The sequence below is a fragment of the Megalops cyprinoides genome, chromosome 11 (assembly GCF_013368585.1).
Source record: "Megalops cyprinoides isolate fMegCyp1 chromosome 11, fMegCyp1.pri, whole genome shotgun sequence".
Classification (NCBI taxonomy): domain Eukaryota; kingdom Metazoa; phylum Chordata; class Actinopteri; order Elopiformes; family Megalopidae; genus Megalops; species Megalops cyprinoides.
This window is the reverse complement of record NC_050593.1, coordinates 34,335,855-34,353,909: the sequence shown is the minus strand read 5'-3', so window position 1 is coordinate 34,353,909 and position 18,055 is coordinate 34,335,855. Positions and strand designations below refer to the sequence as shown.

Sequence of the window (18,055 nt, the reverse complement as noted above, 5' to 3'; positions counted from 1 at the left end):
TCTAAGTGCTCTGTAGGTGTTCAGCTGGCTGGAGCTTTCTATACATGGCAATCAGCAAAGGACTGAAAACATTTCTGTAGCCTACTCCAGACGGCTTTCAGATATGTACCCACACTCGTCTTTGAAAATAAAGTAATTTAGATTTCCAGTTTCAAAAAAAACTAAGAAAGACATTCCTATATAAAAAAAAAAAATCTAAAATAATTTGAATATACTTTTTCAGATTGGGATTGGTCAAATAATAACTGCAAGAGAACAATACTGAAACCAAACTGGATCATTCACAAAAAACAAAAATAAAAAGGGCTTAAAGACTTCAGTAACCACAAAGATATCCTCCACACATCTTCTGAGGACTTCACAACAGTGCCACAGAGTAAATCTAGCCAACTGGCTGAAGGGGACTGTGTTTCTGACGCAGGCAACAGCGGGCGAGTGACACCCACCAAACTGCTACCATGGGACAGATTGGGGCACGGGGGAGGGCGGGGCTTAATCGCTGTCATCAGACCAATCAAAATCGCCCATCGCCACGGCCATGTTGATTTTGCGTCCCTCTCTGACGGAGCTGGACTTGGAGGAGTTCTGCTTGGCCTGTATGTTGACCTGCATGCCAGATTGCAGGACCGGGCCCCCCCCTTCCGTGGCAAACACATTCCCGATCCCCGCCATCATGGCCTGCAGGTTGGCTCCGCCCACCTCCCCGTTACTGCAGGCCGTGATCTGACACGACACCTCCGAGCTGTTCGACTCCTCCGTCTTACGCTCGTAGAAGGACTCGGCGCTAATCTTCGCAGCGACAGGGAAGAAAAGCTGGGAAAGAGAGAGGGGAGGAAAGAGGGAGGAAGAGACAGGAGAGGAGAGAAGGTAAGGAGGACTTAGATTCAGACCAGGAGTGATTAGTTTTCATTCCAAACGGACAAAGTGTTGATTGCGGAGAACTCAGGGCAAAAGGACAGTTTCAAGATTTAAACAATCTGAAATTTCCAGACGAAATGATAAAAATACAGCTTTAAGATGAAATAACAGGTAAAAAGAAAGAAATTGTGCAGTTGGAAAAAAAGGCAGCTTTGGCAAAGAACAAAAATAGAGGCATACATTGCATTGAGAAGAATATGAAAAAATGTAGCTGATATAAAAACTGACCAGTGGTCCGCTCAACCAGAACAACACTGCGAGATCAAGACCAATGCAAACCTCAGTTCTGACATAAAACTGAACAGCTGGAAAAACATCCCGCACGGATGCAGCTCCGTTTCACCAACACCATCCTGAAAAGAGTCTCATGCAGATACAAAAACACGAACAAACAAATGCAGGTGCGTGTGCCGCGCGCCTCAGGTGAGCCCACCTGTAGAGCCGGGTCAGAACAGCCGCAGCACACCTCACCTGTCTCAGCTCAGCATGCAACACTGTGCTCTGACTGCAGCGGCCGGGACCTGCCCGCTGACAGACCTCACCGCTGCTCTGACCTGCTTTCCCCTTTCCTCCTGTCCTAAGCTCCCTGTGAGGCGGCAGGCAGCCTCTCTCTACAGGCTGGGCAGCTCATCACTCCTCAACATGCCACTGCTGTCTCACAGAGCTTTTAGCTGGCCTTCCATGACGTGTCTACAGCTGTGGAGACGGTTCTCACGCCATCAGGTGCGGAATTAGCGGCTGCACACAGTGAGGTGATAGGAGCAAGGCGACGTGTGGTGTGTGCTGGTGTTGTGGTGTGCAGTTGACAAACTGTGTGTGTTGGTGTTGCAGTGTGTGTTGGTGTTATGGTGAGTGTTAGTGTTGTATTGTGCAGTTGACGCCCTGTGTGTGTTGGTGTTGTGTCAGTGTTCAGGGAGTGCTGTGTGTGTGCTGTTGTTGTGGTGTGTGTTGGTGTTGTAGTGTGCAGTTCACACACTGTGTGTGTTGGTGTTGTAGTGTGTGTTGGTGTTGTAGTGTGCAGTTGACACACTGTGTGTGTTGGTGTGTCGGTGTTCAGACGGTGCTCAGTGACTCACTGGGCTGTTGGACTGCTCCATCAGCAATATGCTGTGTGTGTTTTGATGTTGTGTCAGTGTTCAGGGAGTGCTGTGCGTGTGTTGTTATTGTGGTGTGTGTTGGTGTTGTGTCGGTGTTCAGGCGGTGCTCAGCGACTCACCGGGCTGTTGGACTGCTCCATCAGCTTGCGCTCCCACATCTTCAGGTGCCGCTCCCTCTCCTTCAGCTCCTGCTCCTTGGTGCTGAGGTCTCTCTCCAGCTTCTTCAGCCTCTCCAGCGTGGCCTCGATCTCACACCTGCGGAGAGCGGGGTCACAGCACCATCACCTTTACCTGCTTCTACTCACAGAAACATCACCTGTACTCAGCTGCACTTCACACTCACACCTGCGGAGAGCAGAGTCACAGAAACATCACCTGTACTCAGCTGCACTTCACACTCACACCTGTGGAGAGCAGGGTCACAGCATGGTCACCTGCCCCTACCTAACCTGTGCACACCTCTCCCAGCTCCTGTATCTCTGCTCTATCCTGCCTGACTCACCCAGGTCACACCTTACACAGCACCCATGAATATGGCTGAGTGTTTACTTAAGCATTTAAGGTTAACTACATTGCTTAAGCATACAATGGAAGTTTGTCCTCCTGGTTACAACTCCATTCCTTTAATCACTACTGCGCACTGCAGCGCATTATCTGAACGGCTCTGTCTCAGCTCCTACATATCAAAACCCCCTTCTCACCTGTGTATCCCCCACCAGGTGTGTGATGTGCAATACTGACAGACGAATATCAGGGGCATCCTTCATCAATTAGTTCTGGCTCTCTGTCTGTTTGGAAACAGCTCGTTTGCATTCAAACGGTGGAAGGAAAGGTAGCATTAAACAAAGCCCTCAGGCAGGTAAGCCCCTGAGGGCCTGACACTGAAGCTTGCGTCAGAGGGGCAGTTGGTGAACCCTGCACATGGCTGGTGTGGTCTCCTCTGCCCAGCAGGTGGCGCTGTGTGGTGCATGGTGGGTAACCGTGCTGAGTCAGAGACCCTCTCAGCCGAGCTCCCACAGCAGCTATTTATAAACAGGCACGTGACGCGGATCAGACCTCCTGCCCTGAGCTCCACGCCCCGCCCTTCTCCACACACTCTTCTCACACATGTTCCAAGGCTTCCCCAGTAATTGATTTTCTTGCTCGCCACTTTCTTGATGAACAGGCTCGGAATTTCTCATCCTCCTCCTCTCCTCTCTTGTGCCTTTTTTTTTTTTTTTTTTTAAACTGTCACACGTTCTGTGTGGGTCTGCAGGTTCCCTCTCCCTCTCCGTATCTCATCTTCCCACACAGCTGCCGTGGAAACCAGAGCAGCCCCCCTCAAACCGCTCTGGCCCACATCCAGCCAGCTGAATATAGACGGCAGACAGAGCCAGACTGGACTTACCGTTTTTCACACAAACGAGACAAAAAGAGAGAGAGGGTGAGAGAGATGGAACGAGAGAGATTTTATTTTGATGAAGCTAAACAAATTCACTCAGAACTCCCTGCCATGCAGGATATTCGGAAATTACCCCTCCTCTTTGGGGAAGAAAACATGTGCACAGTACAGTGTGGGAGGGAGAAAGGGAGAGACTGTGTGTGTGTGCGTGTGTGTGCACGTGTGTGTGTGTGTGCGTGTGTATGCAGTATGTCAGTATGTGTGCAGGTTTACATGCTTACATGGGTACCTGCATGCGAGTGCGTGTCACAGAAACATAGATATGTACATGTAACACAGGTCTTTTCTAACATCATAGGTCTGACCGAATGTGCACATGGAGTCTTTGGCGTGCAGTCTTTCACTTCCTGGGCTTTGATGAAAGAAGGTTAAATGTCACAGGAAGTGGTCTGTGGGTGGAAAACAGGCTTCATACACACAATCCTTTTTATCAAGAGCATGAATCTCACAGACGGAAGTGCAGGAGTAGGTGGGTCTTACACCTCTATCCCCATTACCTCCGTGTTCTGAATGACCTGAATATTTCAACACGACCCCAATCTGAGTCTAATGCAGACCTACCCACATTCCCAAATCTTTCAGAGCACCACACCCTCCCCCTGTCTCAGAAAACAAAGACCGAGGAAAGAGAATCACATCTGATTAGTTTTCCAGTTTAAACTATCCACATCCAGATGGGAAATAATGTCAAATTTTAAAAACATGACCAGTACCTTAGAACTGAACAGAACAGAAGTGAACAGAGAGAATGGAGAAATGGTTTATAGAACTGCTTATAAAACTGAACATCAAAAAATGAATGCACCTACGGCAACTAAGCAAAGAAAAAACTCAGTACTGGAAGAGGAAGGTCAAAGGTTTCCATTTTACTGAATGTTGTCTATCAACAGGAATGAGGTGTCTTGCTGAACACAGACTAGTATGGCCTTCGAGGAAACCGGATACAGGCTGTAGCAGTAGAGCTACAGCATAACAGCTAATGCCCACCGGTTCCCTCCTGAGTAGACTAACAAGTCTAAACTGTTACCAGCAGCACCTGCTTTCTGCAGCTGATCAAGTAGAGACCAATCAATCAGCACCGGACTGAGAGCAGGAGGAAGAAGCACCGTCCTCTCCATCATCTCCTGTCAGAATGGTCAGCCCCTCCAGGTGCCTGCTGGGTAATCCCGCCTGCTTCCAGTGCCACGCTCTGGCTCTCATTAAGTCACACGCAATGCCTAATGCTTGAGCTTGTGTTGGCATTAATGGGGGATGCTTTGAGTGCTTACAGGGCACATCACATTACCCAGTTTGGCAGGTATCGCTCTGCCGCTGTGAGACCCGGTGAAGTGATTTGCCACATCCACACTCAGACAGACAGCACTGAGGTTACAGCTCAACACAGGCTTCTCCACAAGCTCTGAGGAGAGGCCAGTTGGAGACTTTTACTAGAAGCTAGCTAAAATTATTTTCAGACTTGATATGTAGTGAGAGGAAACAATTGAACACAAGGGATACTTGGTGTTTTCTACACCTTAAGGTACATGGAGTATAAATATATCTGCTGACTATCTATATTAAACAGCACAATTACATTACACTCATTTAGCAGACTTCTAGCACAATAGACCATGAGTATATCAGTATTACAACATTACATTGAGGCGGCAGTGTAGCATAGTGGTTAAGGCTCTAGACTCATAACCAAAAGGTTTCCAGTTTGATTCCCTGCTGGGACACTGCTGCTGTACCCTTGGGCAAGGTATTTAGCCCAGAATTGCCTCAGTAGATATCCAGCTGTAAAAATGGATAACATTGGAAAAAACTGTAATCGATGTAAGTCACTCTGGAGCGTCTGCTAAATGCCAATAATGTAATGTAATGTAATGTAACATTCATGCTGCATGTACTCAACACTAGCCTCTCTGAAGAATGCATGACATCCTCTAATGTTGTGAGCGTGTGGACTCATGCTAGCTGTGGAAATGTGTGCTGATAACAGTGACCTGCAGGGGGAGCCCTACAGGGCGGCACAGTACCTCCACTCGGCTTTATTGTGCAGGAAGGAATTGCACTGCTCAGGCAGCTGGCTGTCTTTAGACATGGACTCCAGGGTGGTCAGGATCTGTTTGAACATTGGTCTTTCCTGGAGAAAAAGAAGATGCAATAATATATCATTATGCTAGCATTCAGTACTTCTTTCTAAATATGAGATGCAACAGCACTGATTTCTTCTACTCCCTCAGCATGCACAGACAGCTGGTAAGAACTTCATGTCCATGTTCATGTTAAAGTTTGCTGTTTGAAGGTGTATCGTATTAGTTGCCCTATACGCTGTAGTTGTACAAATCTGATAGTACTGTGTCCTCAAACAGACCTTGCTCTCAGCTGAGAACTGTCTCATAGTGGAACTGTACACATCCTGTCCCCGTACTGTCGCTATACTTACTGTATGCACTTTAGCAGACGCTTTTATCCAAAGCGACGTACAAAATAAATAAATGTAAATGTAAATGTAAATGTCCCATGATGCACTGGGGGGGGGGGTCCTTACCTTGGGTTCTGTCGCCCAGCACTTCCTCATCAGCTCGGCGAAGCTGGCAGGGCAGCTGCTGGGAATGGTCAATCTCTGCAACACAGACACAGAGAGTCACAGTATCACAGCAGCGCTCACTGCCTTACAATCCGAGTGACCGTAACATGTCAACTTCATTCAGAATGTTAGTGTTAAAAAAGCTTTATGAATTCAGTGACAAATGAAAACGACAAAGTGCTTTTAGCAGCGGTGTGGGGTGTAGTGGTAAGGTGCAGGGCTCATAACCGAAAGGTTGCTGGTTTGATTCCTCCACTGGGCCACTGCTGTTGTACCCTTGGACACGGTACTTAATCCACAATTGGCTCAGTAAACGTCCAGCTATACAAATGGTTAAAATTGTAACCTATGTGAGCTTCTCTGGATAAGAGCATCTGCTAAATGACAATAATGTTATATAAAGCTTATGTTACAGTAAACTGAGAGCGTAACTGTTCTGTAACTCTTGCCTTGCAGGCTATCTTTGGTTGGCACAGCCATGCACGTTTCTTATTTCTGAAGATGATGGAACTTCTTTCATGCTGCTGTAGCTGCATGTATCTCATGGCTGACACAGTGACAGAGGCCTCTGACAATCGGCTGGGTTATTTGTAGAGAGGTCCTGAACAGAGCCGTGCAGTAATGGTGAACGCTCATCAATCACATACTCGGGTCTGCTACTGACAGCCTGAACTTCAATGAGCGGGAGAATACTCTTATAGGGACCTGCTGGTTTGGTACATTTCTTTACATGAAAATTAGAAACAAAGTAATGACATTTACACACAAGCAATATGCTGAGCTCTAACAAATATGTGCACATCAAATATGTATTTCAAACGAGCAATTAACATGCAGGCGTTAGTCAATATTCCATTAATAATCACAAATTGCAAGATGATATTTAGAAATAGCAGCCATACAAGCACACGTGATCTCACCCACTTGGTGGAAGCAGTCATGCACCTGCTGTTCAGATGAGCTAATGCTCCCCAGTCAGAAGTATTTCTGTCTATCTTACAGTGCTTTTTTTTTTTTTAACCGTCTTCTTTGCCTGAGGGTCACTTGCGCAATGAATAACTGTATGTTCAGCAGTTTCCTGTCAAAAGTTAATTGCAGTGTACTGACATGCAGACTATAAACCCTAATGGACTGAACAAGTTTTCCTGGGGAGTTTTGTTCTATTTAATGGAATATCATCATTCCAACATTCTGATTTAGAATCTTCTCATTCTAAGGACGCCTGTGGAGCTCTTTACATGGTCTAGCGATTTCATAATTTTTAAAATATTCTGACGAATAACGGAAAGTTAATATATAGTACGTACAGACTTGAGAAAGAGATGCTGAAGATGTGTCCATGTGCTACGGACCTTGGACACATGATACTAGTTCTCTAAAAGCACGTCCCAGCTGGGTTAGTGTATGAGGTTTGACATCAGTCCTGTAAAAATACCCACTCTGACATCACTATCCAGTTGCAGAGAGCATCATATTGTTCCATTAACTAAAGATAGATTGCTAATGACCGTCAGTCCTTGGAAAATGAAATGTTGCCGTGATGCATGTCTAACGTATCAAATCCCAGTGTTGTGGAAGGGGAACAGCATGATGGTGTGCAGCCATGGGGTGACCGACGAAATGTGATCGTGTGCACAAAGAAGGGGGCTGCACCTCGTTTTTCTCCACCACCAGCCAGGCCACTTGTAACCCCTCTAGACCCTTAAAGGGGACCTCTCGCGTCAGCATCTCCCAGAGAACCTGTCGGGCAGGAAGGGAGGTGTGTTTTTACCTTCAGCTTGCAGGAGCGGTGCTTCCCTGGCTGCGCGCTTGTTTCATTTAGACAAGTTTGCTATTTACACATTTAAGTAGTAAAATGTCTGCTCTAAAGCAATCATGTGAACTAAATAATCTGCATTCAGATTGTTTGTCATGGATGCAGATCAGATGATTATTTAACAAATTAAATTAAATTCGTTTTTAATTCAACAGAGCATGTCAGTCCTTGTGATGTCACAGGCCCCATATAAATGTGACAAAATGCAATAAAACGGAGCAATGGCACTAACAGCAGGGCGTCCATCTTTGCCTTCTCCTTTTCCGTTCCCCAGGTTCATGGCTGTTTGACCCCTGACACTCTATTGCACTAGTAGTGTAAAGTGGTGGTGATCAATGTAAATGACTAATGATTGTTCTCTCCTCATTGTAGATCTGCTGGCTATACTTCAGATTCCTGCATCAGGGCCTCTCAGAGATGTTAGCTGTCACTATGACTCACCACCCCGTAGGAGTACGTGTCGCAGGTCTCAGACACGGGCAGACTCTGGATCACCTCGGGGGCCATCCATGGGAACGTGCCCACCAGCGACATGTGTGTGGTGTGGGAGTGGAACCGGGACGCCCCAAAGTCACAGATCTGGAGTCAGAGGGGGGAGAAATGAGATCAGGAGGGCTCTCCCTGCAGGTGCTGCCACATTCATAAACAATGCTATTTGACAGGTTCTGCCGAGTCCCTCTCTGCCTTCAAGAAACATCTGAAGACACAGCTCTTCTGCTCTCACCTGAGCATCTGTAACACTACCCCTAGAGGAATTTCACATATCTCAAAACTGTTTCCTACTAAACTATATTAAAAAATGTAATATACTGGTTTAATGCCCTCTTTATCTCTACCAGCTAGCTTGTACCTTGTCTGGCCAACCAAACCTAGTCATACAGTGCTTGTAATATTGTTGACTCCTTATGGTTTGCTCATGTTATAATCTACCTCACTTGTAAGTCACTTTGGATAAAAGCATCTGCCAAATTAATAAATGTAAATGTAAACGACAGGTCCAACACACTTCAAATAAAGTACACAGGTACCTTTAGCACTTTGTCTGTGGTCATCACCACTGCAACAGAACACAAAGTTTACAAAGTCAGTCATAGTCTGTGTGGCTCTCATATTTGGCTCTCATAGTCAAGGAATGGTAAAGCAGCCATGGTCTTTTCCCATAATCGTTTTTACAGAGCTTCTTGTGAAAGCAGTATTGCATGATTGTATTGATCAGGCTAATGCATAAGGCAGAGTATGATTCTTTACCGTTCCTGGATTTCAGGTCTCTGTGAATGACCTTTACGGGGGCTTCTGAGTGTAAGTAGTGCATTCCTGGGGGGAAGAACAAAGGAAATTTCCTCTGTCAAAGACCAACAGGAAGCCTGAGAAACAGAAACCAGCATCACTCTGTCCTGCTGCCATGTCTCCTTCCTTACAATGCTCACTGCTTGCATCGTACATACTGCTTACATGAACCAAACAGCAAACAGCACACACACCCTGACCGAATGAGTAATCCTTTCAGAGAAAAATAACTTGCCGGTGTAAGGTGTAAGGACTGGCCCTTCCCAGACTGCACACAACCTGTCATGTCTGTGAAGTATTTTGTCAGAAAGGCATTACTGGGTTCTCACTCCACTGGGAGTTGGATTATGTTTTATTTACACGGAAACCTGACAGTCCTTCATTGGCTGAAGATGTAGTTCATCCATCTGATTTATCCAAAGCAAAATCCACAACCCCTTTCTTAAGTAGAGATATGAACAGAATGAATTATCTTGGGGCAGAAGTGTGGCGCAATAGTAAGGAGCAGGAGTTGTCACCGAGAGGTTGCTGGTTTAATTCCCCACTGGAGTGCTGCTGCTGTACCCTTGGGCAAGGTACCCACAACTGCCTCAATAAATATCCAGCTGTACGAGCATGTAATGATTGTAACCTATGTAAGTGGCTCTGGATTAGAGTGTCTGCTAAATGGCAGTAATGTAATGTAATCTTAATGGGATGAATGAGTGAGCTGTACTGGTGAATGATCAATCCCACCTTTGGCGATCTGTATGGCCCAAGCCATGATCTGCTCCATGTCCATCTCCTCGCTCTCCTCCCTGGACAGGTACTCATACAGAGACCCTCCACTGGCATACTCTGGAACCACACACACACACACACACACACACACACACACACACACAACCTGTTAGACCCAGCACAGGTTTCGAGTTGGCGAGAGAGGACTGTGGGTGTGGCACTGTGGGAGTCAGACACACACACTTGACCTGTTAGACCTGGTGCAGGGTTCGAGTAGGGTTGGCACTGTGAGGGGAGTCAGACACACACACACACACACACACACACACACACACACTCTCGACCCGTTAGACCCGGCACAGGGTTCAAGCAGGGTTGGCACTGTGAGGGGAGTCAGACACACACACACACACACACACACTCTCGACCCGTTAGACCCGGCGCAGGGTTCGAGCAGGGTTGGCACTGTGAGAGGGAGCCAGGGCGGGGCTCTCTCAGCACTGTTCACATTCCTCTCTCACCCACCTGTAAACAGCTTCACTGCACGTTTCGGTGTGTGTACCCTGTGTACCCTGTACACTGGCCCCTCCCATAAGTCACAGTGACTTGAGGAAAGCCAAACACAGATGAACACCAGGAGTGAGTCTACAACCCTGTCCAGCACGAACAGCCCTAAAATAGCACCAGCTCTTAAAATAAGAAAACACCATCTGCCAGGCTGCTGGTCTGAATCCACAGACATTATTCAATGGCCTTTATCTGCGTACTGCATTAACATCAATTTGAGTTCAGTGAAATTATCAGAGGGCAGGACTCTTGCCCGCTATGCGAGGTTAAACCTATGTAAGGTCCTTTGGTTTGGTACTGCTGACAAAGGCGTGTTTTATGAACCACTATTGTAATGCGGGTTATAGAAGTACTACACTTCGCCGTTAGGAATGATTTCAAACTACATCGTCCATCCAGTAAAAACTGTGGCTCTTGATAATAGTGCACTCAAGCGCAGTGACCCAAGACAGACAGGCAAAGTGATCTCTATATGCACCATTATGCTCCGGAGACACCATGCGCACGCCGATGTGTTTGAGCCCTGCGCTGTCCCTCCTCCTAGATTGTGTTACAGCAGCTCTGCCAGGAAAAGCAGTAAACACACCCACCTAGGAAACTCCGCAGCGCCTGACGGTCACGGCCCTCCAACACGCAGCCAGCTCGTAAAGCACCCCTCTTTGGTACTGAGCTGTGTGACCTGTCACCTTTTCGCTTTGTTTCGTACAGGACCTGTAGAGTTTGACATTAGGGTGTGTTTTTTTTTCTGAATCATTAGGGCCGCTTGTCACTGATATGCGGTCTTCTTTTTCAGGGGACACCGCCGGCCACGCGGGATCATGCAGTGTCATGCACCTTCTTGTGTGCTCATAATACGCCTCCCTGTCATCAGTACGTGATTCTTCCAAATCATCTCTAATTATACTGCCTGACCAGTCTTCTGCCCCCACCCCTACACCCCCCCACTCCCCCCCGCTGGACCAACACACACACTCCTAACCCCCTTCTGCTGGCAACTGCAACTCAAATCACTGCCCCTACCCCTCTGTGCCAGAAACAGCACCGTTCCGCACTACCTCCACACACCCTACACGCTCCCCTCCCGCCCCCGATCCCAGCCCGCTCTCTCTGCTCCACCACACTACCTGCAATAATAACACCTGTAAATACAGCCGGACCACCCTTTATACATTTCCATTACAGACAATTTTATACAGCTCAGCACTCAACACTTAGATTTCTGCTTCTTGCACGTTCCATACACTATGCTTGCAAGCAGCTGTGTTCTGAAAAGAACTGCTCAAATTGCACCTGTACACAACAGCAGGGTTTCATCACAGGTTCCTGTAGTGAGGAGTCCCATGCCATAAACGGTATACCTCCATCAAGATTCATCTTTCAGGTTTGTACTTTGTACTTATTTACAGTTTTACAAGACTTATGAAACTATTCTTAGACAATAAGAAGCACAAGAAAAGAAAATATCCTCTGCTGGACTTACGTTTCTGCAAACATATTGCTCCACAGATTCTTTGAAAGGAAAGTTGGCAAATGATCACATTCCAAGGGTGTGGCATTATATACCACCCACAAATGGCTCTTGCAGCTTAATTCTGCTTACTATTCTGATTACAACCAAGAGAAATAGTGGAACAAGTTAAATAAACTTGTGTCATTATTGACTTAAAAGCAGCTCGTGTACAAATTAAAACAATGGCAGAATAAAACAGATCATTACTGAATAAAAATTTTGTCGCAGCTCACAGTAATTGCAGATACTGTAAGTTCATGGTTCTGTGCTGGTGGTACCCAGGGGGAGGAGACTGAGGAGGGATCTCCTGGTGAAAGCTCTCTATGGGACACCAGGAGCGCTGGCCCCTGATAAAGGAGCCAACAGGGGAAATCTATAACACTCCTGATGAATGCTGAAAAGCCAGGGACAGGCTGGCCACAGACATTTTCCTTTACCTGGTGCTAATTACATTCTGCTTCCATAAACAGCGGTGGCTCCTCCCTGACAACCGGTCAGATGTCTCCTAATCGTCTCGGAGCTGTCAGGCAGCAGAGTGAAATGCAATGGCCAGTGGCCTTGTACAGTTCCCTGGTGTACTGTCCACAGTAAGCAGTGAGTACAGTATGAACCTTCCTTTCAAAGACAGAAAAACCAGCCCTGGCAGTAACTCCATCCTGGAGACACATCAAACAGGCAGTTGTTTGCCTTCTTTCAGAGATAGCACGGTTTCACATCTCGAGATAAAAGCTGAATGAAGCTTCTCCTCTTGGCCACGATACGGACCGTACTCATTCCCTGTGTAGCACTTGAGTGCAGAATTTTTTTTTCTGGCTTTAGCAGGGATTGCTAATTAGAGGAACTTTCCACGCCACCCCCTACCCCTGTGTGTGGGGGATCCTTCATGGCCATGTCAAGACTGTCAATTCATGACCATCTCAAGACTATTAATCATGAGTCAAGAAATGCACAAGCCATCCAACACACTACATGCTAGAAAGAGGACTCTATTATTGAATTTAACACTGTACCGAGTTATTAATTACATCAAATTACTTTGTGCACAATGAAAGAATGTGACAGTTGGGTGTCAAAAATGAGCAATATTTTAAAGTGACCACAGAGATAATACTTTTAATGGACAGAACCATTTAGTACACCACTCTCACACCATCGAAATATGAACCAGCAGGTGCTTCAGTAATATACAGCAGAAGAGATGGACGATATGTAAAATGCAAGGGAAGTGAATAAATCAATAAGGGTTTCTTACACGGAAATAAATTATTCTATACCTATAAATGTAACATCCTTACAAGGCTCAGTGAGGTCATCTGACAGAGAAGTAAATGTTTTTACAACCATCCGATATAAAGTTGTTATGTAAATACAAATGTTAGGGAACTATAGCCACACTATGAATTTCTCGCACGTAGACTGTGATCAGCACTTTATCCACTGTGCAGCGGCAGGTGTACATACTGGGCCACCCTGACACAGGTTCGCGTTCCCTCGGCTGCAGGCCGAGTGATCAAAGGACACCTGCATCCAGCACTCATCGACCTCCACTGTACCCCAGCGCCGCAATGCCCTGGTGGACACACCCTGCCGCTACATTCTGCTCATGACCAGAGAGAGCCCTGCGACGCCGCCAGGTGAAGCTACACACAGGTACTGTGTAATGAGCCTCAGTTTGAGGTATCTCAGTCACTGTTAGCGTTGAGCAACAAACCCAGGACAATTCACTCCATGTCACAGCGACAGATAACACACAAATCAAGACATACAACTGTCAGTAGAGCACAAACACAAAGCCCTTCCTAGACAGACAGCCATTCATTGTTCATTAGTGTCCTCCATCGCTTACAAACAGTCTTGCATTACTGCCTAAATAATATCCCTGATCGTGAACACATGGCAGAGAAGGTTAGCTTTGTTTATGACTGTACCTTCTAAAAAGGCTGCACGGAGACTTCACATAACTGAGACGGGGTTTTTCTCACCGTACCTGTGACGATGCCGTAGTTGGGCGCTTCCAGGACGGCTCCATAGAACTGAATGATGTTCTTGTGACTCAGAATACTGAGGATTTCTGCCTGTTCGAGGGAAAGAGGCAAGAGGCAGGTAACTGCACTGAGAACGAGACCACGCGTGCCTGGCGCAAAATGCGGTTCCTGTCTGCGCTCAGGCAAAGCAAGACTCTTCGTGCGTGTAGCCCTCTCGTCTCTCTTCCAGGGTTAGGGCTTACTCTGAAATCCTACTGATCATGCTGAAGGAGGAGGAGAAACACAACAGCTCACAATCACTAATGGAGCAGCTAACCTGCTTTTCATTTCAGTTAAAGCACCTGCAATTCCACAGCCCCCCCCCCCCCCCCAAATGAATCCGAATCAGGACAGAAATAAATAGTGCTACAAGACATTGTAACTGTCAGTGAAAAAAGTTGGAAATGAGTTGAAAATGCACAGTATTGCACAGTAAAGCCCTTAACATTATGTGCATTAATTATATGAAATGAATGACAATGAAGAACTATGAATTAATATGACATTGTGTGATACTGAATCTCAAAATGAACCCCCCACATTATGTTTCTAAGGTTTATTACTGCCGGCTTCCAGCATTCTCCTTCCTTTTACTGAAATAGAAACAATGATTCTGCCAATTAACCTGCACAGCCTGGCACCACAGATTAACTTCACAGCACCTACTGCTACATAACGGAAACAATGGAAAGAGTCAATGAAATTATTTTGCAGATGTGCACTTTTTTTTTCAATACAATAATACATGGGTTGTTTTTTCCCAATACAAGTCATCATTTCACAAGTCCTAAATCTGATTCTTTAATTCAGGTTAATATGATGTCACTGACTAATAATTTTCTCTGTGAAGGATAAGCTGTGAGTATGTGGATATCTCTACATCAAGAGACAACAAGACAAGCATCACCTCCCACAACAAGAAAAGGGGTGTATAACGATCACCTGATTGGCACGTACAAATGTCACTGCAACCTGCCGAATTGGAGAGCAGTTAAAAAGCCCGCTGTGGAGACAGTTAAAAGCATCTATGAAAAGTGCAGGCGGCTGTGAGTCCCACCTCCTCCTCGATCTTCAGCAGCTTTTTCACCGCCACCTCTTTGTCCTGCGAGATCCACTTGGCCCGGTAGACACTCCCGAAGCTGCCCCCACCGCAGTTCTCGTAGAAGTGGATGTCATCGAACTTGATTTGCACAAAGGAGGCGCCGAGAGACGACATCTCATAATGACCCTCGATCCTGACTCGTTCTGGGGGGCCCTGGGCGAGAGAGGGGGAGAGGCAGAGGGCACCGCGCTACCGAAAACCGCTCACTGAGGGAGTGACATGTGCCTCCTCTGCAAGGCCCCCGTGCCTAACCACACGCCGAGAGGCCGGTGTCACACGCTGCCTGCAGACGCAGCTAAAAGAGGAGTCTGATACTCACATGAGCTGCTCACAGAGAATGTTTACACTACTGTTATTGGGTAGATGCTCTTATCTAACCAACTTACACAGGTTACAGTTTTTCTATGTTATCCATTTATACAGCTGGATATTAAGTGGGGCAGTTCTGGGTTAAGTACCTTGCCCAAGGGTACAGCAGCAGTGCCCCTGCAGGGAATCAAACCAGCAACCTTTCGGTTATGAGTGCTGCTCCTTACCACTATGCTACACTGCCACCCTGACTTTAGAGGATCTCTTATTTTAACCCTTTAAAAGTAAGAGCTTTTGCAAAAAATGAAATGTGACACTCACCATTTTACGCTCTGATGTGTAACACACAACCAGTCCCCCTTACAAAAGCATTTGCAGCTTCGAGAATGTTTCTCACCCCACATCCAATCAAAAGTGGTTTCCCTCTCTTGGTTGTTGGATGCAGATGATTACAAACACAAAGAATAAACTCACATCCCCATGTGAGCATGACTCTGCAGCAATAAGCATTATCTTTGTTTGAACATAATTCATAGCACCCTGTAAAAATAATGTCTGTATTTCAGGAAACTGTAGTTCAGATATTGCATCATAAGATACACATTTATCACAGTGCAATAACGGCTTTTAAGAGGCTATTACCTGGAACTCAGCTGGGATCTTTATCAAGCGCAACAGGAAATTCCTGGATTGTCACAGAGGGGAGCCACGCTCGCCGGTGATTTGCGGCGATTCATTCCATCTTTAGCGTCACACTTCTAACGGTCTCTGCGACCACTTGCAACACCGGTTACAGCCACGTACAAGGACTCCAGCACTTATTTCCACCTGCTACCACTCAAATTGTAACCCTGTATGGACACCACTCAAATCGCCTGAGCACTTTTAGAAAGTAAAATTTCGCTTGAAAACGGACTGTGATTGCTAACAAAAACCACAGATCCCTTAGATCTTAGAAATAAGCATGGACAGATCATTTGTTTCACCTCTCACTGGTTTCCCAAAAAGCTTACTTACACGATCAAGACTCGCAGGTAAGGGTGACCGGGAGTTCTGGTTCAGTCCAAACTCTCACCTCACCCTTCAGGTACAGTCAACCTGACACAAAGCCTGTCCGACCCGCTGTGACTGAGAGCGAGAGCCCGACAGTGCCAACTAACGCTTCCTCTCTGGGATAATAAAGTAAAAACGGAACAACCTAAACTAATTTGAAAGACGGATGGCCTCAGGAACGTTGTCCCACTTTGATAAAGTATCAGTTTAGCCAGGACATGACTGTGCAAAATGAGCCTGTGTGTGGCTCAGAAATCATGCCAAGTGTTTTTGCAATGGATGCATTTATGCACAAAATGAAAGTAAAAAAATATAATAATAATAAATGCATTGCACGACTAAGACCAGTAAGGGTTATCTCAGTTTTTACAAGAACATTTACCAGTAAGGTAAAAAATCTCGCGTTTGGCATGCGTAACACCAGTGCGGACACACCTACAGTACAACCACACCGTTTTCTTCTGTGTCACTGACTAAAATGGAAGTGAAAAGTCCTGCTGTGCTGTAACAATACTCAGGTCGCTCAAATAAATATTTCCATATTTCACCACGTCATTTAATCTATACTTTGAGAGTAAATCACAAAAACAGTTATCTGTATCCATTAATGTATCCCTAACCGAAACAGTTGACAAGATGTGTGTGTCCCACGCACACTCATCCCAGTTACTGCAAACTAGGCATATGTCAGTTGCGAGTCAGCCATAGAGAACAGCAGACAACTCATTGTGCAACACAAGACGGCAAAAGTGGCGTGCCCCCCAGTTCTCACAGATCTATATTTTTACAGTGCAGTTTCGGTGGGACACAGTTGCAAAGCATACATACCGTTTACTTCTCTACAATGGATGTCACGCCGCCGCTCAGTTTGATCACCCCGCCAGCTAAGGAAATTTTAAGTTTTTAAGTCCGTAATTTGCGACGTTGTCTTTCTTCTTACCCCCTGGCGGTTTCTCCTGTTGCCCAACTTCTTTAACTGGACTTCCTACGCGGTTTACGGGGTCTGCGAAATGCACGCAGTAAACGCAGACGACAACAGCGCCGCTCACCGGACACGCTCGGGATAACTGTTAGTGGATGTTGTAATTAAAAGGCCGAGCTTTGAGCTCGAATTTTGGACGTTTTTGTGAATAACCAGAGGGAGCGCCTCTGAAGACAGCAGTGTCTCTCGTAGATTAACTTTTAACAATGCCTGCCCAGGCCTCGTTGGAACTAATATTAGTATTCGTATTGTCTTTGTTCCTTAGGTACAGTAAGATTACATCAGCATTATTCACGCGTGTCGAAAGACATTTGTAAAGACATCCTATTAAGCAAGCAAGATTAACAAACTAGATCAATGAAAACATCACAAGTGCTTTTGTAAATTAGAAATAATATTTCTAATTGCCAATTATTCTAAAATCATCTTCGATATGAAAGTAAGCACGAATACTCACAATTTATTGAGTGACTTATTTACAGTAAGTAGTATATTTAGATTTAAAATCTCGACAACCCAGCGCCAGTGCGCAAGAAAACTCGATGTCTTCGAATTTAATGTGTGACATTAAGAAGCGTGACAGTTTCCACGGAGAATTAAACACCACATTTGTTCGACAAATACGTTTAATAGGCTTATATTATGTACAGAATACAC

General features: G+C 45.9%; 1 protein-coding gene across 1 annotated transcript; it reads right to left on the bottom strand.

The window, feature by feature from the left end:
- Nucleotides 1–402: 402 nt before the first annotated feature.
- Nucleotides 403–17,383, bottom strand: LOC118785660 (mitogen-activated protein kinase kinase kinase 20-like). Its single transcript, XM_036540490.1, has 12 exons — nt 17,245–17,383; nt 15,010–15,207; nt 13,916–14,003; nt 9,867–9,968; nt 9,093–9,158; nt 8,873–8,901; nt 8,286–8,423; nt 7,682–7,768; nt 5,990–6,064; nt 5,475–5,581; nt 2,135–2,270; nt 403–813 (listed from the first exon to the last, which is right to left on the bottom strand). The coding sequence occupies exons 2-12, from the start codon at nt 15,166–15,168 to the stop codon at nt 493–495; spliced, it is 1,308 nt and encodes a 435-aa protein (XP_036396383.1). The 5' UTR covers nt 15,169–15,207; nt 17,245–17,383; the 3' UTR covers nt 403–492.
- Between the last annotated feature and the right edge of the window lie 672 nt (nt 17,384–18,055).